This window comes from Ahaetulla prasina, chromosome 5 (assembly GCF_028640845.1).
Source record: "Ahaetulla prasina isolate Xishuangbanna chromosome 5, ASM2864084v1, whole genome shotgun sequence".
In the NCBI taxonomy this organism is placed as follows: domain Eukaryota; kingdom Metazoa; phylum Chordata; class Lepidosauria; order Squamata; family Colubridae; genus Ahaetulla; species Ahaetulla prasina.
Window position 1 is genome coordinate 135,774,759 of NC_080543.1, and position 27,138 is coordinate 135,801,896.

The 27,138-nt window shown below is 44.5% G+C and overlaps 1 protein-coding gene across 2 annotated transcripts in view; it reads right to left on the reverse strand.

The window, feature by feature from the left end:
- ELF1 (E74 like ETS transcription factor 1) overlaps positions 1-27,138 on the reverse strand; it is a 97,631-nt gene that overhangs the window by 21,204 nt on the left and 49,289 nt on the right. For both annotated transcript variants that reach the window (XM_058184820.1, XM_058184821.1), the window contains exon 2: positions 19,261-19,505. In XM_058184820.1, the coding sequence (XP_058040803.1) occupies positions 19,261-19,332 (72 nt within the window). In that variant the 5' untranslated portion in view covers positions 19,333-19,505. The remainder of the gene's footprint in view (positions 1-19,260; positions 19,506-27,138) is intronic.

Sequence of the window (27,138 nt, forward strand, 5' to 3'; positions counted from 1 at the left end):
CAAGGACCCCACAGCCCCCCCCTCCTCCTCCTCCTCCTCCTCTTCCCTGTAAACCCAATTCTCTTCTACCACTGATGATGTTCCCTAGTTGGGTCATGAAACGTCTGCAAGAAAACCACCCGGCTCGGAGAGCACCCAGGATCCCTCGTTCCCAATTTTAACAACGTATTCAGAATTCACTTCGGAGTCGCAGGAGCTCGCATTTGAGGAGGAGGAGTCCCCGAGAAAAAGTTAGACGGGTTTGAAAAATTAAGTCTCGAACAAGTTCCATCAAGCAGACTTCCTCCGACAGGAAGCGAAAGAAGGCAGCGGCAGAAACAGCCACGACCGCACGAAAACGAGAGAGCAAAGTTGCAGCAAGCAGACGTGAAGCAACGAATTCCTCTAAAGAGTGACCGGTTGGAGGTTGGCCAAGGGTTTTAAAGTCCCCTGAGTTTCGACCGATCTCCGAGATACAGCCAAGATCTACATGAGTGAGGTTGACTTGGTCGGTACGTGCAAAATCCCCCGAGCAAATGTCACAAGTTACGTCCATCGAACTTGTATCTTCCGGGATAGGTCGTCCTCGACTTACAACAGTTCGCTTAGGGACCGTTCAAAGTTACAACGGCACTAAAAGAAAGGGGCTTATGATCAGTTTTTCACACTTAACGACCATTTGCAGCATCCCCAGGGTCACGTGATCAAAATTCAGACACTTGGCAACTGGCAGGTACTTATGACGGTTGCAGTGTCCCGGGATCACGTGATCCCCTTTTGCATCCTTCTGACAAGCCAAATCCAGGGGAAGCTGGATTCACTTAACAACCAGATTACTGGTTTATCGACTGCGGTGCTTCGCTGAACAACCGAGGCAAGAAAAGTCATAAAACGGGGCAATTTTACCACTTTCCTTGCCGCCGTTGCTAAGTGAATCACTGCAGTTCAGTTAGGAACATGGTTGTTAAGTGAATCTGGCTTCCTCGTTGACTTGACATGCGCGCGACACACACACTCGGGCCGCTGTGACCGTCATAAATGTGAACCAGTTGCCAAGCATCTGAATTTGGATCACGTGACCGTTGTAACTTCAAACGGTCACTAAATGAACCGTTGTCATTAAGTGTTGTATCATTAAGTGTTAAATTTGTACCCTATGACTATCATTAAGTGTTGTAAGTGTTGTACCTTGATGAACGTATCTTTTCTTTTATGTACACTGAGAGCATATGCACCAAGACCAATTCCTTGTGTGTCCAATCACACTTGGCCAATAAAATTCTATTCTATTCTATTCTAAGTCGAGGGCTACCTGTAGTAGGTTCATACACTCTGGACACTGGACTGTATTCAGGATATTGCTAAATATTTTATTTATTTATTTATTTATTTGATTTTTATACCGCCCTTCTCCCGAAGGACTCAGGGCGGTGTACAGGCAAGATAAAACAATACAATATACAGATTAAAATACCATTTGAAAAACTTATTTAAATTAGCCTAACATTAAAAATTTCCATACTAAAAACCCCGTTTAAAAATTGATAAAAGATAAAATTCAAGACAGCCCCGCGCAAATAAAAAGATGCGTCTTCAGTTCGCGACGGAAGGTCCGAAGGTCAGGTATTTGGCGTAAACCCGGGGGAAGCTCGTTCCAGAGTGTGGGAGCCCCCACAGAGAAGGACCTTCCCCTGGGGGCCGCCAGCCGACATTGTTTGGTGGACGGCACCCTGAGAAGTCCCTCTCTGTGAGAGCGTACGGGTCGGTGGGAGGCATGTGGTAACAGCAGGCGGTCCCGTAAGTACCCAGGTCCTAAGCCATATGTGTCTTAGAGGGTGACCTTTCCATTTAACGGTTTCGGAAAAGCTCCGACATCCTTATGGGAAATGATTTTATTCCCAAATTGCTACTTTGCAAAATATTAGTTAATCACTCCCTAGCAAAACCAAAAACCAAGAGAATGTGGGATCCCGAATAAGTGGTTTAAAAGGGATGCATTGTTTTAAATCTCTTGAGAATTCTTCGGGGGGGGGAATGTTATTTAATCCTAATTTAAAAAAAGAAGAAGAAGGATGAGTTAACAGAAGTGGGGGAATTACATACTTTTTAACGATGTCTTCATCTATTAATACTCAAGATCTAGGATAAACATGGTGACTCACTATTTAGATTTATGGATTTGAAATAAGTTCCAGATGCATTTCTTAAGAAAATGCAAGCCTTACAGACATTCTCAGGAATCTGATGGTTATTTACTGCATGTGACAAGATCTAATCATCTATATTTTGCACCCAAGGAAGAGGGAGGCAAGCAAAAGACACATTTCTGTCCCATAAGTGGGGGAAAAATTGCAGCAAATCTGTATTTCAAATAGGCAATGGTGGAATTCAGCCGGTTCGGGCCGGTTCGAGCGAACCGGTAGTTAAATTACTGACTGACCCTGCCCCTTCCCGCTTCGCCCCTTCCAGGACTCCCCGCACGCCCCATTTTCACTTCCAGGTAAGTGCAGGGAGTCCTACTAGGCCCAAAACGGGGCACAGGTGGGGGGGACTCCAAAACAGGGTGCCGGGGGTGGCGCGTCCCCCCTCCGCGGCCCATTTTTGCTCCCAGGAGGATGCAGGAGGCCGAGTACCGCCTGTCACACCTCCTGGCCACACGCACCCAGATGGTCATTAGGGCAGAGAACCGGTTGTTAAATTCTTTGAATTCCCACCACTGCAAATAAGGTAAAAGTGAGCTAAAGGAACCAACCTAAATATGAACTCCTTCGCTTAGCAAAAGGAAATTAAAGGACAAATATCAAAGGTGACCTACCCAATGACATAAAATAATTTTGGAACACCGATGCACGATAAACTGATTACAGGTCAAGCAAAACGTGATGCGGTTGCCAAAAATAAAAGACAAACAGAGTATTTAAGCTGCTGCATAAAAATAATTTTCAGGACAGGGTGAAATAACTTCCCTGCTCTCATCCCACACATTCTTCGGTGCTGCCCGGTTCTGGACATCATTTTTAAGAAAATTTTTATTAAGATTCTTCATCATTTCCCTGTCAAGACAAATCCTTAAATTTGTGACTTAAGCAGGCAGCAAACATTTTCACAAATTCCTGTTGCTGCTTCCAATTCTTTCAAGAAGACATTGGCAATTATTACGGATGCATTTCGTCAAATTTGTTTGTTTATTGATTTTTTATGAAATACATTTCTTAGTGCTTAATAAACATCTGGGTATTTAATTTGCTTAACAATACAAATTTACATTCTTAATCTCCACCCCTTTTTTCCCCAACCATTGGTAAAATAAATTCCATGTTTGATAATATTCTACCTCCTCCTTCTGTTTAATTTTCAATGTCAATCTGTTGTGCGTTTCTGCACAATCTAGTATCTTCCTGACTATCTCTTCATCTCGTGGTTTATCTTCATTTTTCCAGTATTGTGCAAATATAATCCTCGCTGCTGTTAAAACGTTGTAATATTAAGTATATACTTTTCTTATCAAGTTTTCCTGATATTATACCTAATAAAATAAAAACAATTCAGGTTTCAAATCTACATGTTTCCCTATCGTTTTTTCTAGCCACCTGTGTTATCTTTGCCCAAATTTTTTATGCTTTGGTGCAAGTGATAAAATGTGCCCGTTTGTTTGGTTACACTTCCATCAATTGGGGTTTTTTTCATTGGCCATACAGGTACAGGTAGTCCTTGATTTACAAAGTTCACTTAGTGACCGTTTAAGGCCGCTGGGTGAGGTCATCAGTGGTTTCGGGGTGAGTTATCATCTATACGCTGATGATACGCAGCTGTACTTTTCCACCCCAGGCCACCCCAACGAAGCTGTCGAAGTGCTGTCTGGAAGCCGTACGGGTCTGGATGGGGAGAAACAGACTCAAGCTCAATCCCTCCAAGACGGAGTGGCTGTGGATGCCGGCACCCCGGTACAGTCAGCTGCAGCCGCAGCTGGCTGTGGGGGGCGAGTTATTGGCCCCAACGGAGAGGGTGCGCAACTTGGGTGTCCTCTTGAATGGGCAGCTGTCGTTTGATGATCATTTGGCGGCCGTCTCCAAGAGGGCCTTCCACCAAGTACGCTTGGTGCGCCAGTTGCGCCCCTTCCTTGACCGGGATGCCTTATGCACGGTCACTCATGCCCTTGTCACTTCCCGCTTGGACTATTGCAATGCTCTCTACATGGGGCTGCCCTTGAAGTGCACCCGGAGGCTGCAGTTAGTCCAGAATGCAGCTGCAATAATAGTATGAGTAATAGTGGGAGCAACTCGTTGCTCCCATGTAACACCAATCCTGCGCAGTTTGCACTGGCTTCCTGTGGTCTTTCGGGTGCGCTTCAAGATTCTGGTTACCACCTTTAAAGCGCTCCATGGCTTAGGACCCGGGTACTTACGGGACCGCCTGCTGTTACCTTTTGCCTCCCACCGACCCGTACGCTCACACAGAGAGGGCCTTCTCAGGGTACCGTCCGCCAAGCAATGTCGGCTGGCGGCCCCCAGGGGAAGGGCCTTCTCGGTGGGAGCTCCTACGCTTTGGAATGAACTTCCCCCTGGTTTACGTCAAGTGCCTGATCTTCGGACCTTTCGCCGTGAGCTGAAAACGCACCTATTTATTCAAGCGGGACTGGACTGAAATTTTATTGGGGTTATTTATATTTTAAGATTTTAAATTGTTTTAAAATTTCGGCCACATTATAATATGCTTTTTAATTTCTCTTAATGTTTATATATTGAATTTTACTTGGCTGTACACCGCCCTGAGTCCTTCGGGAGAAGGGCGGTATAAAAATCGAAATAAATAAATAAATAAATAAAATAAAGTTAACGGCACAATTTTATGACTGTTTCTCACACTTATGACCATTGCAGTATTCCCGTGGTCATGTGGTCAAAATTCAGACACTGGGTGAATGACTCATTTTTATAACAGTTGAACCGCCCCGTGGGGGGGGGGTCATGTGATTCCCCTTTTTTGCAACGGTTCTGACAAGCAGAATTCCATGGCGGAGCCAAATTCATTTAACGGCTGGATGACTAATTTAGCCACCGCAGCGATTCCCTTAACGAACGTGGCAAGAACAGTCACTAAACGGGGCGTAGGTCTTCGAATTACGACCAGAATTGGGCCCGAAACATCTACCGTTAAGGGAGACATTCGTTAAGCGTGTTTTGCCCCGTTTTACGACCTTTCTTGGCCACGCTGCTGACATGAATCGCTGCAGCGGTTAAGATATTCAAGTGGCCGGTAAGTGAATCAGGCTTCCCTGCCGACTTCTGCTCATCAGAAGGTCGCAAAAAAAGGAATTGCATGACCCCCCCACAGGGCGCTGCGACCATCATAAATATGAGTCATTCACCCAGCATCTGAATTTTGATCATGGGACGGTTGCAACGGTGATCAGCGTGAAAAAGGATCATGAGTCACTTTTTTTCTAGTGACGTAACTTTGAAAAGGCGCTAAACAGGGCCGGTTTAGGGCCGGTTTAGGGCCGGTTTAGCTCACGCTGGTAAAGCCTGTTATTAAGAACACCGAAGCCTGCAATTACTGCAGGTTCGAGCCCGGCCCAAGGTTGACTCAGCCTTCCATCCTTTATAAGGTAGGTAAAATAAGGACCCAGATTGTTGGGGGGGGCAATAAGTTGACTTTGTAAAAAAATATACAAATAGAATGAGACTATTGAATTTTACTTGGCTGTACACCGCCCTGAGTCCTTCGGGAGAAGGGCGGTATAAAAATCGAAATAAATAAATAAATAAATAAAATAAAGTTAACGGCACAATTTTATGACTGTTTCTCACACTTATGACCATTGCAGTATTCCCGTGGTCATGTGGTCAAAATTCAGACACTGGGTGAATGACTCATTTTTATAACAGTTGAACCGCCCCGTGGGGGGGGGGTCATGTGATTCCCCTTTTTTGCAACGGTTCTGACAAGCAGAATTCCATGGCGGAGCCAAATTCATTTAACGGCTGGATGACTAATTTAGCCACCGCAGCGATTCCCTTAACGAACGTGGCAAGAACAGTCACTAAACGGGGCGTAGGTCTTCGAATTACGACCAGAATTGGGCCCGAAACATCTACCGTTAAGGGAGACATTCGTTAAGCGTGTTTTGCCCCGTTTTACGACCTTTCTTGGCCACGCTGCTGACATGAATCGCTGCAGCGGTTAAGATATTCAAGTGGCCGGTAAGTGAATCAGGCTTCCCTGCCGACTTCTGCTCATCAGAAGGTCGCAAAAAAAGGAATTGCATGACCCCCCCACAGGGCGCTGCGACCATCATAAATATGAGTCATTCACCCAGCATCTGAATTTTGATCATGGGACGGTTGCAACGGTGATCAGCGTGAAAAAGGATCATGAGTCACTTTTTTTCTAGTGACGTAACTTTGAAAAGGCGCTAAACAGGGCCGGTTTAGGGCCGGTTTAGGGCCGGTTTAGCTCACGCTGGTAAAGCCTGTTATTAAGAACACCGAAGCCTGCAATTACTGCAGGTTCGAGCCCGGCCCAAGGTTGACTCAGCCTTCCATCCTTTATAAGGTAGGTAAAATAAGGACCCAGATTGTTGGGGGGGGCAATAAGTTGACTTTGTAAAAAAATATACAAATAGAATGAGACTATTGCCTTATACACTGTAAGCCGCCCTGAGTCTTCGGAGAAGGGCGGGGTATAAATGTAAACAAAAAAAAAACAAAAAAAACCCCGTTGTAAATCGAGGACCACTTATACTACAGGTAGTAAGTCCAATCCCATGCAGGTTTGCAAAGGCAAGTCCTACTATTTTCCGAAGGGTTTATTACGAAGTGCAAAATGCAAAGCCAGCACAAGAAGCTACTGAGCGAATGGCCGTAAATCAAGGGTTATGTAGAATATTTTCCTGGTTGATTTTTAATGATCTTTGTCATAACGTTTCCCCCAAATCTCTTACAGGGCAGCTCTCCCTTAATTCTTCTATAGGTAGGAAGCCATACTAGTCTTTGAGGGTATCTCTGGTGCACATTAAAATCTGCCAAAGAATTCTGCTTGCATTCTGATAATATTTTGTGTATGACGAGACTCTTATTTTCACTTAACTTCCTCTTTGCCTTTTTTTTTGCAACGCTCAAAAGGGAAGTCGCGGAGCACATAAAGGAGGTTTTTAAGAGTCTGATTCTGCAATTGTAGTTTTCAAGCTCTTTCCCGATGAGGCTGCTCTCTTTTTTTTATATATATTACTGATTCAGGCCTGCCCGACTGCCACTTCCTTTCTTCACAACCTCCCTCTCTACCCTCTACTACTTTCCCATCCTTCATCTCCTTCACTTTACTACTTCCTCTCCTCCTTCTCCACTCCTCCCTTCTTCCACCCTATCTAACCTTCTTATTCCCCTCCTCCTTCTCAACTCTTTCCTACCTACTTTCTTCCCTCCTTCTACTCCTCTCTCCTTTTCTTTTTGAAATGGCAGTCAGGCAGCCCCAACATCATTCTAAATTTTAATTTCATGTCTTCAAACATTACTGTACATTAATAATCAATCCATATATCATTTTTCCCCCCTTTCCCCCCCCTCCTCCCCCTTTCCTCACCCCGGACTTCCCAGAGCAAATACCGGGTATTATGACCAACAATCACAAGCTAAAGTATACAAAATATACATAACCTCCCACCCTCAAAAATTTAAAACTTTAAATCCCCTCACAATAAAAATAAAGAGATAGGAAAGAATAATAAAAAGGAAAAAAGAAAAGAAGCAATACCAACTTCACATATTACTTCTTCTTACAATCCATTTTTAAAATTAATCCATCTTCTCAAATTCAAATATTATCACTTGTATATTCCTTCAAATTTCATAAGTCCATTTCTTAAATTACAATCCAGCTTCTCAAACTCAAATTCTCATCACTTATATATTTCTTCAATTGTCATAACATTTAATGTCTGATCTTCCAATACTACTCCATCAATCAAATATCATTTCGAATAAAATCTCTCAAATACAATATTTCCAGCCTAACTTCATAACTTTTACTAAGGCTGCTCTCTTTTAAAAAGATATTTCCTTACACGAGAAGCTGAGAAACAGCTTTGCTACTAACAGGGCTACTCAGAAAAAAGCTGCACTGGAAATTGCGGACAGATAATCCGTGGTGTTTAAAATTGACAATTTCCCAGGCTGATTTTCATTGCAGATCACCAGCTTAAGTTTTCTATGTTGGCTAACACGTAAAAACTCCATGACATACATAAATACATACTGTACATACATAAATACATATTCATTCATTCATTTATTCATTCATTCATTCATTCTCTCTCTCCCCCTCCCCTCTCTCCCTCTCCCTCCTTCCCTCCCTCTCTCTGTCTCCCTCTCTCCCTTTCTTCCTCCCTCCCTCTCCCTCCTTCTCTCCCTTTCTTCCTCCCTCCCTCCCTCTCTCTCTCTCCTTCTTCCTCCCTCCCTCTCTCTCCCTCCTTCTCTCCCTTTCTTCCTCCCTCCCTCCCTCTCTCTCTCCCTCCCTCCCTTCCTCTCTCTCCCTCCCTTTCTTCCTCCCTCCCTCTCCCTCTCTCTGAACAAACTGTCATAAGTTGAGGACTACCTATATAGAGTAACTCAACTGAATAGGGATTCTTGAAAGCCGTAAGAAATGGAGCTAATTAAATTTAAAATCATTGGAAGTCCAAGTAGAATGGCCCTGAAGTTACATAAAGATAAGAGAGATGGTTTAAAAAGGAATTGATGCCAGAAAAAGACCCAATCCTATGTTCCTAACCAACCTAGGTTCTCTTCCAAACAATAAATACAGCAGGGCTTCTAAAATACAGGTAATCCTCGCCTTACAACCAATAACTGAGCCCCAAAATTTCTGTGGCTAAGTGACAGACTTTGAGTTTTGCCCCATTTTACGACTTTTTTTGCCACAGTTGTTAAGTGAATCACTTAAGCTAGCTAAATGATCCTGGCTTCCCCGAAGGTTGCAAAAGGGGATTACATGACCCCGGGTTACTGCAACCGTCGTAAGTACGAGTCAGTTGCCAAGCGTCTGAATTTTGACCCCGCGACCATGGGGATTGTGCAACAGTCGTGTGAAAAACGGTCATAACTTCGTTATGCCATTGTAACTTGAAAGGGTCACTAAGCAAACTGTCATAAATCAAGGACTAACTATATATTGAAGGCATCTCTGTGTCATTACAAGCCCATCTCAAATGTCATGGGTCCCTCCAGCAAACGCTCCAATCAAATAACTCGGTTTTTTGAAATGAACATGGATCTGAGACAAGTCCCAAATTTTCAGAAAAGAAATCTTGGTTTAATTAAGGCAATATTCCTCCTTAAAAGCAAGCAGGCCACACAAAGCACACAAAGCAAAATATTTACAGAATTCTATAAACACTACATAAGTCAAACTCATCAAATGATAAAATTAGTAACAGCGCAGCCAAGATTCAGCTAAAGCCAAAATAATAGAAATTCCAATTAAGGAAAATCCACAGAATTAAACCAATCCCAGCTAAAACAGGACGTCTTTCTCAGGACCAAGTCAAAGGACCAAGTCATATATATTTATATATATATATGTGTGTAGGTCTTTGGTTGTTCAGGTTTTCTCCCGCGTAAAATTGGAAGTGTCTTGGTGACGTTTCGACGAAGTCTCATTCGTCATCTTCAGGCTTCAGCTTCGTGCTTCTGGGAGCAATGTGTGATTGCAGCTGTTTCTTCACACATTGCTCCCAGAAGCACGAAGCTGAAGCCTGAAGATGACGAATGAGACTTCGTCGAAACGTCGCCTTTATATATATATATATAAAGGACCAAGTCATATATATATTTATTTGAGTAAGTGATCACAATTTGGGAAACTTGGCAACTGGCATGTACTTATGACGGTTGCAGTGTCCCGGGGTCACGTGATCCCCTTTTGCGACCTTCGGACGAGCAGAAGCCGATGGGAGACACCCGTTTCATTTAACGACAGTGGCCGGAAAGGTCGTAAAAGGGGACAAAATTCATTTAACAACCGTCTCACTTAGCAACAGGGTTCAATTGAATTCAATTATAGACGTAAATTGAGGATTACTTGTAGACGGGGGGGAAACAAGGCAGCGTTATAAAGCAGGGGTCTCCAACCTTGGTCCCTTTAAGACTTGTGGACTTCAACTCCCAGAGTCCCTCAGCCAGCAAAGCTGGCTGAGGAACTCAGAGTTGAAGTCCACAAGTCTTAAAGGGACCAAGGTTGGAGACCCCTGTTATAAAGAGCCCTCAAGTTTTTCACTCGATGTAAAAAGCCTTAAATGAGGGAGAATCTGAAGACAAGCAGCCTCCTTTTGAGTTTACTGTGATGATCCAGGGCAGGGCACAGAAGCAACACAGGCAGCTGGCAGTTCCAACCGTCCCTTTCTTGCTCCAGATTGCCCCCAAATACTCCCACGTTTCTGGCAATTCCCATAGCCCAGGGATCACATGCACACCTTAGGCAGCTCCAATCCAGCCCCATACTGTGTTCACCAGCAGTCTGTGGAGCTGGCAGTGGAATTGGACAGTGAGGAGGCTGGGGAGGACAATGGGCCGGTCCTGGAGTCAGGGGAAGGTTCCTTTTCTGTGTTAAACGGGTCCAAATGGCTCTTTCGAGTGTTTAAGGTTGGGGAGCCCTGTTCTAGTCCAATCCCTTGCTCAACCAGGAAACCCTGCACCACTTCAGACAAATGGTTATCCAATCTCTTCTTAAAAACTTCCAGTGTGGGAGCATTCACAACTTCTGGTGGCAAGCTGTTCCACTGAATAGAATAGAATAGAATAGAATAGAATAGAATAGAATAGAATAGAATAGAATAGAATAGAATAGAATAGAATAGAATAGAATAGAATAGAATAGAATAGAATAGAATAGAATAGAATAGAATAGAATAGAATAACAGAGTTGGAAGGGACCTTGGAGGTCTTCTAGCCCAACCCACCGCTTAGGCAGGAAACCCTACACCACTTCAGACAAATGGTTATCCAATCTCTTCTTAAAAACTTCCAGTGTTGGAGCATTCACAACTTGATTCCTTTTTTGAATATTCCGGTTAATATTCGAGTTTTCTTTTCCTCTGAGAAACTCAGGAACGCCTGGATTCTCTGATTCTTCATCATCACAACAATCGGGAGGTGGCAGCTGAGTCAAGACACAAACATTCGCAGCCTGATTCAATGGGTATCTCTAAATCCTATTTGCAGATAGGGGGGGGGGAAATAAGGGAGGGAGGGAGACAGAAAATGCTGCAGGCTCCTTTCCAAACGAACACACCCAAATGGGGGGGAAAGAAAAGAAAAGAAAAGAAAAGAAAAAAAGCCGGGTGAAAAAATGCAATCCGGTTCTTTTGATGATAAAAGTGGACATTTTATCTTATCCTGTTTTACCCATGGGGAAACAGGAATGCGAAAAGAGATTTTGCTTTCATCGGCTTCCCTTCGAGTCTTTCAGCTTCGCCTCCCACCAAGAGGCCGGCAGACAGGAGGGCCCTGCCTACTCACTGGCTAGCACCCTCGAGCAAGGCCACTTACAATCTGCAAAGGAAAAGTCTGGCATCTTGCAACCCTTGAAAAAAAGCAGCCACAGCTGGTCTATGTAGAGCAGAGCAGAACAGAATAGAATAACAAAGTTGGAAGGGACCTTGGAGGTCTTCTAGTCCAACCCCTCTGCTCAAGCAGGAGAACCTATACCAGTGGTGGCGAACCTTTTACTCACCGAGCGCCGAATGTGTACGTGCTTTGCGCGCTTGCGTGCTATCCACGTTAACGTGCAGCTCCCCCCTGTACGCTGAGTACAACCGCCCCATCTGCACATGTGCACGGCTTTTGTGCATGCCCCCCCCGTGCACTGTGTGCGCAACCCCCCGTCTGCGCATGCGCATGGCTTTCACGCAGCTCCCCCCGTGCACTGAGTGTACAATTGGACCATCTGCGCATGCGCAAGGTTGTTAACAAGCGCAATGCACACATGCAAACGCCATCTGCAGGCATGTGCGCCATCTGGCCGTATGCGCAGGAGAGCTCCAAAGACCAGTTGGGTCCCCTGAATTGCACACATGTGCACCAGAGGCCCAAACACCAGCTGGGGCGCGCATGCATGCGGAGCTGCACTTGAGTTGGGTGACAGCTTGCGCGCCCAGAAAGTTGGCTCTGGATGCCACCTTGGGCAAATGTGCCATAGGTTCACCATCATGGACCTACACCAGTTCAGATAAACGACTGTCTCTAGACTGGCTAGGTCTTCGTCTTACAGCCAAAATTGAGCCCAAAAGGTCCGTGGCTAAGCAAGGCAGTGATTCAGTGAGGTTTTGCCCCGTTTTACAACTTTTCTTGCCACCGTCGTTAAGCGAATCGGTGCGGTTGTGCAGCGAGTAACACTGGCTGTTAAGTGAACCTGGCTTCCCCATTCGACTTGGCTTGTCAGAAGGTCGCAAAAGGGGATCGCACGACCCCGGGACGCTGCGACCGTCATAAATATGAGTCAAACGGCGGGATTTTGATCACGTGACCACGAGGATTCTGCCAAGGTCGTAAGCGTGAAAAACAGATCGTAAGTCAAAATTTCTGTTGCTAAGTGAGACATTTGTTCATAAGTGAGTTTTGTCCTCTTTGCTGCCCCAGTTGCTGAGTGAATCACTGCGGTCGTTAAGTTAGTAACACGGTTGTTGAGTGTATCTGGTTTCGCCATTGATTTTAGAATAGAATAGATCTGGAAGGGACCTTGGAGGTCTTCTAGTCCAGCCCCCTGATCAAGCAGAAGAACCTGCTTCATTTCAGATAAGTGACTGTCAGAAGGTCACAAAAGGGGATTATGTGACCCAAGCACATCGAAACCCGTCATAAATACGAGTCAATTGCCAAATGTCTGAAATTTGATCACGTGACTGTGTGGACACTGCACCGGTCGTTAAGTGTGAAAAACAGGATCAGAAGCCACATTTTTCAGTGCCGTTGCAACTTTGAGTGGTCACTAAACGGACGGTTGTAAGTCAAGGACCTCCTGTAAGTGACTTGCCACAGATAACAGATTACAAAAGCTAGCAGAGTGCACACTTCCCCTTTCGAACTATTCCATTTCAGCTTATGCGCTTCTTTATTTTATTTATTTATTTATATTTATTTATTATTTGTCACAACAGTATATATAAGCATAAGCATGAAATAACTATACGATATATAAGCATATATATATAAGCATAAATATGTAATAACTATATGAATTGGATACAATTAAAGGGAACATTAGGACAGGAATGGTTATGCTCTTACACATGTAATCTTCCTATAATTTGAATGCTGGCTCCCCACAACAGGGGTCTCCAACCTGGGCAACTTTAAGCCTGGTGGACTTCAACTCCCAGAATCCCCCAGCCAGCTTTGCTGGCTGGGGAATTCTGGGAGTTGAAGTCCACCAGGCTTAAAGTTGCCCAGGTTGGAGACCCCTGCCCCACAGCATAAATCCATGGGCGGGGAGCGAAATCGGGATTATATATGGGGGAAGGGCCGATCTCTAATAATGGCCAATAAATTTGATGTAGTACGCTTTGGTTAGTTCTGCAAAATTTAATAGCTCCTGTTTCCCCTCTCAACAAAAACAAAATATTACATGATTTCTCCAGTAATTCTATATTGCTGATCTCAATTAAATGGAACCCAGGCTAACTTCCTCACCTAAATTACATCCTTGAGCGAAAAACACCTGGCTCTCCCAATAATTGAGCCCAAATATATTTGCTGCAATATAAACTTAATAATCTGGAAAGAAGTCAACACCATCAGCAGAGGAAGTAATCTAGGCCTCCTCCTCTGCTGCGCAAAAGGATGTCTGAAGTCATTTTTATTTCATTTTTTAAAAGGCACCATAAAGGCCAGAAGCCGAAACCTGTTTGGTCCGATCAGAAAGCGTGCAATGGATAGATAAAAAGAAGGGAGGGGGGGAAATTAAGACACCGAGGGTGCTAAGAATCCTATTTAAATTCTGAAATCCCAAACAGGCTATCAGCCCCTTTCAGCCTTGGATAGAAGTGAAGGTCCCGCGAGAAGGCCATGTGCCAAAATAGATAGAGCTGCACAAAGTTCTTTGAAAACTAGGTGGAGGACAAACCCCGAACACAGATAATTGAATGCTAGTATTACTAAAAGTGCGTATAGTCAAGGCTATGGTTTTCCCAGTTGCAATGGATGGCTGTGAAAGTTGGACCATAAGAAAGGCTGAGCGCCAAAGAATGGAGGCCTTTGAACTCTGGTGCTGGAGAAGACTCCTGCGAGTCCCTTGGACTGCAAGGCCATCAAACCGGTCAATCCTAGAGGAGATCAACCCCGACTGTTCTTTAGAAAGCCAGATCCTGAAGAGGAAACTCAAATCCTTTGGCCACCTAATGAGAAGGAAGGACTCCCTGGAGAAGAGCCTCATGCTGGGAAAGATTGAGGGCAAAAGAAGAAGGGGATGGCAGAGAACGAGGTGGCTGGATGGAGTCACTGAAGCAGTCGGCGTGAGCTTAAATGGACTCCAGAGGATGGTAGAGGACAGGAAGGCCTGGAGGAACGTTGTCCATGGGGTCGCGATGGGTCGGACACGACTTCGCAGCTAACAACAACAACAAATTACTAACATTCACTGAAGTGTCACCTTTCAGCACAGGCAGTTCTCGTGCAGATTCCCACACACCTTAACTGACCCCCTGGATTTATAATAAGTACAGGTAGCTCTTGACTTACAACTGTTTAGGGCAGGGGTGAAATGCTCCCGGTTCAGACCGGATCGCCCAATCCGGTAGTGACAGCGGCGGGTGGTTCGGAGAATCGGTAGCAAAAATCCCTGGCCTCGCCCCCTGCCCCAGCTGAGCCGCGCGCGATCATCAGAGGTTTTGTTTGTTTGTTTTTTTACTTTTAAAAGCATTTTTTCTTCGGCCGAAAAAATGTTTTAAAAGTAAAAAAAAAAAGCCTTTGACGATCGAGCGGCTCAGCTGGGATCGTCAGAACCCTCTAAAAGCTTTTTTAAAACAACCTCTTTGGCCAAGAGGTTGTAAAAAAAAAAAAAGCTTTTAAAAGGCTCCTCTGGCGATCTCAGCTGAGTTGCATGATTGCCAGAACCTTTAAAATCATTTTTTAACAACCTCTTACAACAGCCCCGCCCATGCCCACCCAATCGGCCAGTCCCCACTTGCCTAATTGCTGCTTCTTTCAGGCTCGCTAAGCTTTGCTTCGGCTGCTGCAATCAATTGCATCAGCTAGCAACTGAATCTGCCTGCTTGCAATCCGTCTCCTCGGTGAGCAACTCAATCTGTCTGACTCCAATTGGGTAAGAACTGGGGGGGGGGGGAGAGAGAGAGAGAGAGCTTGAAAAAATAGTTAATTGAGTTTTTTTAAGGAATTTTTTTTTTTAGACACCAATTTAAAGTTAAGGAAGTTTTAAATTTAGCTGCTTTTCTCTAAGAAATATAAATAAAATAAAATAATAAAATAAAATATTTGTGCAGCTTTCTGAGATTTGGTGGGTTTCTGTAGTGTTTCATTCTAACTACACAAAATCTCATGAAGCTGTATGTGGATTGTGTGTGTGTGTGTGAGAGAGAGAGAGAGAGTCAGTTGTGTTGTGTTGTATGTGTGTAAAGTGTGAAAGTTGGTTTGTGAGCTTTTTGTGCCTGTGTGAGGTTCCTGCTTGTTGCAGGGACCATTTTGGGCGAAGTGCAGCTGCTTTTACATTGTGTGTGAGTCAGCTGTGTTGTGTTGTGTGTGTGTAAAGTGTGAAAGTTGGTTTTTGGTACCACTTATTGTTTTGTGTACTTTGTTTATTATTTTTTATTATTTATTGGTATTGGCCACGCCCACCCAGTCACCTGACCACCAATTAAGCCACGCCCACCAATTAAGCCACGCCCACAGAACCGGTAGGGGAAAATTTTAGATTTAATATCTGGCTTAGGGACCGTTTGACGTCATAACGGCGCTGAAAAAAGGGACTTACGCCCGATTTTCACGCTTACGACCCCAGGGGTCACGGGATCAAAATTTGGATACTCTGGCGAAGACGTATGATGGTTGTGGTCTCCCCAGGGGTCACGCGATCCCCCTTCCGTGGCCTTCCGACAAGCAAAGTCGATGGGGAAGCCGGATTCGCTTACCAACCGGGTTACCAACTTAACGGCCGCAATGGCGAGAAAAGTCGTAAAAACGGGGCAAAGCTCACTTAACAAGCGTCTCGCTTAGCAACAGAAATTTTGGGGCTCAACTGTGGCTGTAAGTCGAGGACTACCTGTAGGTGGGAAATTGTGTCCATTCTCCATCATACAGATATTCACTAACACTTATGGTGGTCATTCTACACCACCATGGCCCTTTTATGACCTATGGACTTCAACTCCCAGAATTCCTGAGCCAGGATGGGGGAAACAGGGTCCCTTTATGACTCAGACCAGGTGGCTGAGTTATAGCAATAAGACCTTATATGCCACTTCACAGTGCTTTTGCAGCCCTCTCTAAGCAGTTTACAGAGTCAGCCTCTTGCCCCCAATAATCTGGGTCCTTATTTGACCCACCTCGGAAGGATGGAAAGGCTGAGTCAACCTTGAGCCGTTCGAGAATCGAACTGCTGGCAGTCAGCAGAATCAGCCTGCACTACAGTATTCTAACCACTGTGCACCATAGAAAGGAGGGAGGGAGGGAGGGAGGAAGGGACAGTAGCTCCAGCATTGCACTTAAGACTTATATACTGCTTCACAGTGCTTTTACAGCCCTCTCTAAGCAGTTTGCAGAGTCAGCCTCTTGCCCTCAACAATCTGGATCCTTATTTTATTGACCTCGGAAGGATGGAAGGCTGAGTCAACCTTGAGCTGGTAAGGATCAAACTCCTGGCAGTGGGAATAGTTTTTATAGCAATAGCATTAGCACTTAGAATTATATACCGCTTCACAGTGCTCTGCAAACATCTCTAAGTGGTTTACCAAGTCTGAATCTTTCCCCCAACAATCTGGGTCCTCATTTTACGGGCCTTGGAAGGCTGGAAGATTGAATCAATCTTGAACCGGTCAGAATCGAACTCCTGGTAGTCGGCAGAGTTAGCCTGCAATACTGCCTACCCACCACTGCACCCTCACGGCGCTTCACGGCTCTCTGTGCCCTTTTGAACGATCAGTATCACCTACAAAAGTTGGTTACAACATTGTCACAACATTAACAATACCGAAGAAACCAGAGGTGGGTTTCAGCAGGTTCTGACCAGTTCTGGAGAACCGGTAGCGGAAATTTTGAGTAGTTCGGAGAAGTGGTAGAAAAAAATTCTGACTGTCCCCGCCCCCATCTATTCTCTGCCTCCTGAGCCCCAGCTGATTGGGAGGAAATGGAGATTTTGCAGTATCCTTCCCCTGGAGCGGGGTGGGAATGGAAATTTTACAGTATCCTGCCATGCCCACAAAGCCATGCCACGCCCACCAAGAACCGGTAGTAAAAAAAATTTGAAACCCACCACTGGAAGAAACACAATATTGAAATTGTCCACAGATCAAGCTAAGGAAAAAAACGAAAACTGTCAGCCAATTCCATTTACCAGAATTCGTTAAGGCTTGTCAACTACAGTGGTAATACCTTGCTACTCAACTGCTTTGAAACTCATCGAATTTGGTACACAACACATTTTGATGTGAAAATTTTGTCCTGATACTCGTTTGTTTGGCACTCAACACACAAGCCAGAACACACAAGCCAGAACTTGTCAGTGTCGGCTGGCTCAATACATTATTCTTTATGGGAAAAAATTGTTTGGTACTCATAGTTTCTGGTACACATCGCTCCTCCAGGAACCAATTAATGATGAGCATCAAAGTACCACTATATATGGCTCACAAACATGTCAGGGAAGACCGAATAAGACCTTGAGGAAGTCTGGAGATTAAAACATATGAAGAAGGGTTGCAGGAACTGGGTTTAGCCAGTCTAGAGAAAAGAAGGACTAGGGGGGACATGATAGCAGTCTTCCAGTATTTGAGGGGCTGCCACAAAGAAGAGGGGGGTCAAATTATTCTCCAAAGCACCAGAAGGCAGGTCAAGAAACAATGGATGGAAACTCATCAAGGAGGGACGCAACCTGGAATTAAGGAGAAACTTTCTAACAGTGAGGACAATCAACTAGTGGAACAGAAGTTGCCTTCAGAAGTTGTGGGTGTTCCATATCTGGAGGTTTGATACAGGGTCAAACCTCCAGATGATACAGGGTCTCTGGCTTGAGCAGTGGGATGGACTAGAAGACCTCCAAGGTCCCTTCCAGCTCTGTTCTGATTAATTGATTGAAATGTGCCTAAGATTCTCTTTCACTAGCCATCAGATGTTCAAAAGAAAAAATGGAATGGAATGGAATGGAAAGGAAAGGAAAGGAAAGGAAAGGAAAGGAAAGGAAAGGAAAGGAAAGGAAAGGAAAGGAAAGGAAAGGAAAGGAAAGGAAAGGAAAGGAAAGGATAGGATAGGATAGGATAGGAGAGGAGAGGAGAGGAGAGGAGAGGATAGGATAGGATCGGATCGGATCGAATTGAATTACAGGACAGGACAGGACAGGACAGGATAGGATAGGATAGGATACGATAGAATCGAATTGAATTGAATTACAGGATAGGATAGGACAGGACAGGACAGGACAGGACAGGACAGGACAGGACAGAAAAGAAAACAGAATGGAATGGAACAGAACGGAACGGAACAGAACGGAACAGAACAGAAAACAGGACAGAACAGAAAACAGGACAGGACAGGACAGAAAAGAAAAGAAAACAGAATGGAATGGAATGGAACAGAACGGAACGGAACAGAGCAGAACAGAACAGAACAGAACAGAAAACAGGACAGGACAGGACAGAAAAGAAAAGAAAAGAAAACAGAATGGAATGGAATGGAATGGAATGGAACAGGATAGAACAGGACAGGGCAGGACAGGATAGGATTAGGATAGGATAACAGAATTGGAAGGGACCGTGGAGGCCTTCTAGTCTAACCTGCTGCTTAGGCAAGAAACCCTAAATTGAACTTCCAGGTTCTGGCACCCATTCGCACCCGACAATCAGCTGGCCAGCGCGCATGCACATACCAGTTTTTGGCAGTGCCGCATGCGCAAAGGACAGCTGATTGTCACGAGCGCATGCGCACCAGAAACCCAGAAGAGAAACCATGCCACTTTGGTTCGCCATCATGGCCCCATACCATTTCAGACAATTTCATCTTGGTAAAATTGAATGTTAACGTAAATGAGTGATCGTCTTTTTTTTTTTCTTTTAGATATATTTCTTACCTGTTGTTCATCCTCCATGACATTGCTAGCAAATTCAAACATCAAGTCATTTTGCTGCACCAGGGCTGCCATGCTAAAGCATTCCAAGGTCTCAATTCAGCATGGAATTAAAAATGCCTCTGCAGCATCAAGAAAGGGAATTTACTCTCGCCAGGGATGAGCTGGTGTGGGGCAGGAGACGTCTCAGTTACTCGGAAGCCAGGGAGAAATTCTTAATCCTTTTGATGCCGTTTCTTGAAAAGCCCCTAAAAAAAAACCCAAAAAAAACGAGAACAAGAAGATTAAGTCAGTGTCAGTAATCAAACAAAAATACATACGGCGCAGATATGAACTAGGTTGTGCTTTGGTTTGCTAAGACTTTGTCAGTGTTTCTTAAGAACAGACAAGAATAATGGGTGAATCTTACAAAACTTCACGTGCTTCATGTGTCTTTTGCTATTTCTCTTTCTCTCTACTCCTCCACCTCTCTCTTTCCTCCTCCTTTCTTTCTCCTCTCTCCATCTCTCTCCCCCTTTCTCTCTCCCTCTTTCTCTGTCTCTCTCTCTCTCACATACACAGAGAGAGAGAGAGAGAGAGAGAGATACACACAACACACACAAACACACAATACAGAGACAAACAACTACCAGGAAGAAAGTTAAACGCTAACAATGCAGTTTGAAAACCTCTCTCTCCCTCTCTCTCTCTCACACACACACACAAATATAGAGACAAACAACTACCAGGAAGAAAGTTAAACACTAATGATGCAGTCTGAAAACAGACCAAAGAACTACTATACGCCCACCCAATGCTAGTAGATCTGATTTACAATGTCCATCCAACGTCTCTCTCTGGCTACCCAAAAAAACATTACAACATCGCAATCTTCGAGACTGTGTAAAAACAAAACAAAAGCAGTAGTAGTCTCAGACCCTCTTTGTAACCAAGCAGATATGGAAGCATATTTCCTCCCCCCCACCCTCGGCTGCTGCCCCAATTATACAAAAACACACACACACACACACACCCCAGCGCCTTCTTATCTCTAAAACGGGCTTGTAAGCAGCAGGAAGGAAACACGGACCACGTCATGGCAAACAAAACATGCAAAGGCAGCCGTGAGCTACAACAGCTTGAGAAGCAGAAATGCACCCATATGTGCTATGGGGGATTGGAGTGTGTGTATGTGTGAGTGGGGGAGAGCTTTTAGTTCCCCTCCCTCTAACCTCTGATGCCTAAGGTTGAGCTAAAAGAGTGAAGCAGGAAGTGATAAGTTCCATCGGGAGAGCCAACAAATCGCAGCGCGATTAGAACCCAAACTGAGCAAAGCAGGACAATGATACAGCCGGTCCTTGACTTGCAACAAGTTCGTGCAAAGTGTCAAGAGCGCTGGGGAGAAAAGGGATCGGGGCCGCATTTCTCAGTTCGGTCCTTTGCAGCACTGCGCACGGTCACGTGATCAAAATTCAAAGGCTTGGCAACTGGCATGGACTTAGGACCGTCGCGGTATCCCAAGGCCAGGCGATTCCCCCTTTGCGACCTTCCGACAAGCCAGGTCACAGCAGGGGGAAGCCAGATCCGTTTAACGACCATGTTACTAATTTATCAAGTGCAAGTGATCCACTTAACAAATGAGGCAAAAAGGGTCGCAAACTGAGGCAAAACTCACGTAAAAAAATCTCACTTAATGGCAAAAATTGGGGGGTCCATATGTCCAGGACTGCTTGTATATGTGTATGTGTATGTGTATGTGTATGTAGAGTAGAGTAGAGTATTGGAATGAAGAATATAGTAGAGTATGGGAACGAAGAGTAGAGTAGAGTAGAATATTGGAATGAAAAATGGAATGGAATGGAATGGAATGGAGAGGAGTGGAGTGGAAAAATAGAATGGAAAAATAGAGTAGATTAGAGTGGAATGGAATGGAACGGAATAATAGAATGGAAGAGTAGAGTAGAGTAGAGTAGAGTAGAGTAGAGTAGAGTAGAGTAGAGTAGAGTAGAGTAGAGTAGAGCAGAGCAGAGCAGAGCAGAGCAGAGCAGAGCAGAGCAGAGTAGAGTAGAGCATAACAGAACAGAACAGAACAGAACAGAATGGATTTCCAGAGGGAAAAAATTGCAGACTACAGGAACCATTTGCACCACTCAGGAGACCCTGAGGACACAGATAAACCTCCAAGTGGCCTCAATGATTCTCTCAAAGGATGCAAATGACCAGCTGTCTGCAAGGAGTATCAATCATTCCCTTCCCCACCATCCAGTCAGAGTTGAAGAAGCTTCTTGGATGAGAAGCGAAACATCTTCAAAAGGAAAAAGAAAAAAGAAACGAAAAAACAACGAAGTCCAGTTGCCCTCTGAAAAAGCACCTTTGGGACATTGGAAGCATATATTAAAATTTGCTTTGTTGCAAATGTACCAGGTAATGGTTTCTATCAACTTCTGATCATTAGGATTGCATTGAAATAAACTTTTTTCTCTAGGGGTACCAAATTTTGCATGTGCCTACATCGGACTCAAATGTCTTAAAAGTGGTGAAGATGACAATTCTGTCACAGAAATGGGGACGTGGGACTGACCCAAAATCACAAGCATGATAGAGGTGAATATACAACTAATCATTTTAAAAGAGCTAAGTGTTCAAAGTCCAGTGGATAAATCTCCTTGGGGTTTTTTTTTTCCTTCTGCAAACATTTTTTTTTAAATCTCAGATTGTTTTGAATCTCACGTCCCAACATAGCTGTGGTAGGTCCTTATGCAAACGAAATATAAAACACACCCATTCCTAATCTTTGCATGATAGCAGTTTTAACTGCCAAGGCAGTTGCCCAACCACTTACGCTTTCAAGAGCAGAAGGAAATGACTCAAAACATTCCCATGGAATCAGCAGGATTTGCACTCAACTCAAGGAAGACCCTAGGTTTACCAGGGCATCAAAGGGATAAAGCCTTATTTCCAAATAGCCTTAACTCCTACGGAACTCCAATCCTAAAATAATGTGTACTGTAATGGTTAGTTACTTTTATTGGTGCAGCCTTTTGAATTGCAGGCTAAGTACCTAACATTTGACCTCCATTTTCTAAAGTCTTTCTGCCTTTCTGCATTGGAGACAAATTCCTTTGTGCGTCTAACTACACTTGGCCAAATATATTCTCTATTCTATTCTATTCTATTCTATTCTATTCTATTCTATTCTATTCTATTCTATTCCACTCTACTCTACTCTACTCTACTCTATTATTCTATTCTATTCTATTCTATTCTATTCCACTCTACTCTACTCTATTATTCTATTCTATTCTATTCTATTCTATTCCACTCTACTCTACTCTACTCTATTATTCTATTCTATTCTATTCTATTCTATTCTATTCTATTCCACTCTACTCTACTCTACTCTATTATTCTATTCTATTCTATTCTATTCTATTCTATTCTATTCTATTCTATTCTATTCTATTCTATTCTATTCCACTCTACTCTATTATTCTATTCTATTCTATTCTATTCTATTCTATTCTATTCTATTCTATTCTATTCTATTCTATTCTCCCACAGATGTTCAATGATGGGAACCCTTGAAAACCCACTCTAAAACCTTTGTTTGGCTTTCCTTTGAGGACGCTGTGGTTGACTTAGGGTTTCAGCTGCTTTAGAAGGTGGTGGGTATTTCAAGAAGATGGTCATCCCAAAAATATCTCCAGATCAATCATGAAATGAATGTAGAAGAATGGAGGGAAGGAGAGAAGGAGGGAGAGGATGGATGGATGGATGGACAGATGGGGGAGGGAGGGAGGGAGGGAGGAAGGAAGAATGTGGATGGATGGAAGCAGAAGGATGGATGGGAGGGAGGGAGGGAGGAAGGAAGAAAGGAAGATGGTGGATGGATGGAAGATAATGGATGGATGAGGGAGGGAGGGAGAGAGGAAGATGGATGGAAGGAAGGAAGGAAGGAAGGAAGGAAGGAAGGAAGGAAGGAAGGAAGGAAGGAAGGAAGGAAGGAAGATGATGGATGGATGGATGGATGGATGGATGGATGGAAGCAGAAGGATGGAGGGGAGTGAGGGAGAGGGAAGAAGGGAAGACGGTGGATGGAGGGAGGGAGGAAGGAAGGAAGGAAGGAAGATGATGGATGGATGGATGGATGGAAGCAGAAGGATGGATGGGAGTGAGGGAGAGGGAAGAAGGGAAGACGGTGGATGGAGGGAGGGAAAAAGGAAGGAAGGAAGGAAGGAAGGAAGGAAGGAAGGAAGATGATGGATGGATGGATGGATGGAAGCAGAAGGATGAATGGGAGGGAGGGAGGAAGAAGGAAGACAGTGGATGGTGGAAGGATGGGAGGGAGGGAGGGAGGGAGGGAGGGAGGGAGGGAGGGAGGGAGGAAGGAAGGAAGGAAGGAAGGAAGGAAGGAAGGAAGGAAGGAAGGAAGGAAGGAAGATGATGGATGGATGGATGGAAGCAGAAGGATGGACGGGAGTGAGGGAGAGGGAAGAAGGGAAGATGGTGGATGGAGGGAGGGACGGAGGGAGGGAAGGAAGGAAGGAAGGAAGGAAGATGGTGGATGGATGGGAGATAATGGATGGATGAATAGATGAGGGAGGGAAATATTTGGAAGTTGTTGCTTCAGCTGTTCAGAGAGAATGCCCCCATTTTTGTCTTATTACATTCACTGTTTTCTCATTCAAAAAGCTGTAAGCCCCCCCCCCCCCCACACACACACACATCCATCTGCACGCAAATGTGCACCGACACACGGTTTAACTTTGCGCTACAGAGCGGCTGCATCAGCTTCCGTTCGCTTTGGGATTCACCGAAGGAGGCAATTTTGACCAGGGTGCCTAGATTTCTAGATTTGCAGCTGTCGGATCTAAGCTGTAATTTAACGAAAGAGGCTTTTGAAAGGCAGCTTTTATTCAATTCGATTCTTACAAGATCTTATCGAGATGTGCAGCTTCCATCGGAAACAGGAGCCAAAGTGCGAAAAGGAATCGATGCGTCGTTCCTAGAACACCTACGCATCTTGATCCGGCCGGCAGCTTAACCAAAGTCGAATGGAGTTATTATTTATTTATTGGCATCCCGCCTTTCTTAGTATTTATTTTTTTACAAATAACTCAAGGGAGTCAACCCTCCTCTTTTCCCCACAAAAACAACAACCCTGTGAAGTGAGTTGGCCCAAAGTCACCCAGCCGGCTTTCATGCCTAGAACTCCCAGGTTCCTGGTGATTTTCCCAAAGTCAACTTTCATGCCTAAGGCAGGACTAGAATTCAAATTCACCTGGTGATTGGCCCAAGGTCACCCAGTCATGCCTAAAGCGGGACTAGAACTCACACTCTCCTAGTGATTGGCCCAAGGTCACCCACTCAACTTTCATGCCTAAGGCGGGACTAGAACTCACGCTCTCCTAGTGATTGGCCCAAGGTCACCCAGTCAACTTTCATGCCTAAGGCGGGACTAGAACTCACACTCTCCTAGTGATTGGCCCAAGGTCACCCAGTCAACTTTCGTGCCTAAGGCGGGATTAGAACTCACTCTCATCTGGTGATTGGCCCCAGGTGACCCAGTCAACTTTCATGCCTAAAATGGGATTAGAACTCAGAGTCAGCTGGTGATTGGCCCAAAAGTCACCCAGCCTGTTTTCAGGACTTGAACTCAGGGCTTCCAGCTTCATAGCCTGGGGTCTTACCCAGTACTAGAGCAAGGGGGGCTCTCGACTTTTTTTTTGCCATTTATGTATGACTTGCAATTGTTTTTGACTCCATTCATCATGTTGAAACACAACTAACCTGATGTTTGAGATACTTGAAGATCCAGACGCCTCACTGTGCCATGCGGCCTATCTAACGTTTTAAATGAAACTCATTCAACATCTTGGCTAATACACCGTCCGTGCTTTTTTTTTTTCTTTCAAGAGGCAACTTTCCTGTTTTTCTTTGAAGACATTTCACTTCTCGCCCAAGAAGCTTCTTTGGTTCTGGACTGGAGTTCCAAGAAGGCTCCACCCCCATTTGCACCACTCAGGTGACCCCGAGGACACAGATAAACCTCCAGGTGGCCTCAAGGACTCTTTCAAAGGATGCAACTGACCAGCTATCTGCAAGGAGTATAAATCCTTCCATTCCCCACCATCCGGTCAGAGCTGAAGAAGCTTCTTGAACGAGAAGCAAAAAGTCTTCAAAGAAAAACCAAAAAGTCCAGCTGCCTCCTGCAAAAAGCCCCTTTGGGGCAACCATAGCCTGGAGGACGGAGAATCTTCATAGACAACCCATCATCTGCATAAAATCTACAAGTACACGGATAGCTAAGGAATTGCTCCCAGCCTCACACATCCTTATCTTACGTCATACTTCAAGTTGTAGCATTCCCTATCTACTTATGCGTTATATAGGGATGTACCCGCCTTCAACACAATATCAACAGTCAACTTTGCACTCCAGATTCACCAAAAACAATCTATAATTAAACCCACGTAAGTAACCCATGCTTATTGTATGTGTTCTCATCATCAACTAATGTATAATAAATGTTCCAGTCTGGGACATTTCAGCTTGCTTGTTTTCTTCGAGACGTTTCATTACCCAGATAGGTAACAAGATCAGTGCTAGAGAGTGATGATCAGTGATAAGACAATGCTAGCATTGATGATGCTACCTAGTTTGGTAATGAAACATCTGCAAGGAAACAACCAAGCTCAGAGAGCACCAAGGACCGCTCAGTTCTCCTCCTCCTCCTCCCCTCTCAGCTTCTCTGTCATTCCACAAACTCCACTCCCTTCTAGCACTGATGATGTTACTTAGTTGGGTAATGAAATGTCTTCATAAGAACAACCAAGCTCAGAGAACCCCACAGTTCTCCTCTTCCTCCTCCTCCTCCTCCTCCTCCTCCTCCTCTCCCTTGCCTCCTCCTTTTGTTCACCTTCTCCTGCTCCTTCATTCAACAAACCACCCACCCTTCTAGTACTGATGATGTTACCTAGTCAGGTGATAAAATGTTTGCAAGAAAACCACCAACCTCAGGGAGCACCAAGGACTCCTCATTTCAACCCTGAGCTACGAATATTCTCCTTTATTAGACTGAACATTTCCCCGATTTTGCTTACTGTCACTTCTTATGCACCAACCCTAGTTAGCTTTAACATAAACCTTTATAGATTTTTGCATTCAATCCTGCTCCTCTTCCCTTTGAGTAAGGCCACCTTAACAGCACTTCTACTTGTCGGACCTGAATGCAATCTTCACACCAGCGTTAAACAAAATTGCAAAATAACTCCATGAACAAACCACACCTATATTCGAACTTTTTTCCAGTTACGCTAGCTAGTTCTATAGCTGTAACATTTAACCCTGTTATTTTTTTTTCTTTTTTTTTTATTGAAAAAGTTTTACAACAACAATTAAATTTTTCCCCTCCCCTCCCTCCTCCCCCTCCTTCCCCCCTCCCTCCAACCCCCCCCCCGACTTCCCGGAGCAAACACAAGGTATAGTTCAATAAACAGTCATACATTAAATTTTTAAAATCTAACACAATTATAATCCTTCCCTCTCACATAACCTGACTTCTTCCATTAAAATCAAAAACAACGTCCTTCATTCAAAGGCAATCCGAAATTTCTTAATCTGATATCTATTTTGAATATAATCACTCCAATTCTTCCAACTGTTATTTCTTTTTCAACTTTGTCTTAGATATTAAAATACCCAATAACAGTGATGTCTTTTTGCTGTCATGTACCAAAAGCAGGGGGACTGCGGGGGGGGGGGGTCACGCGCGAATGTGTGTATGCGCCCACACCCATAATTCAATGCGCTCCACCCCTGTGCATGCGCACGTGACCCGCTGCACTCCCCCCACTTTTGGCACACGATGGCGCGGTGGGCCCGGTACGCCCGTTTCCCGAC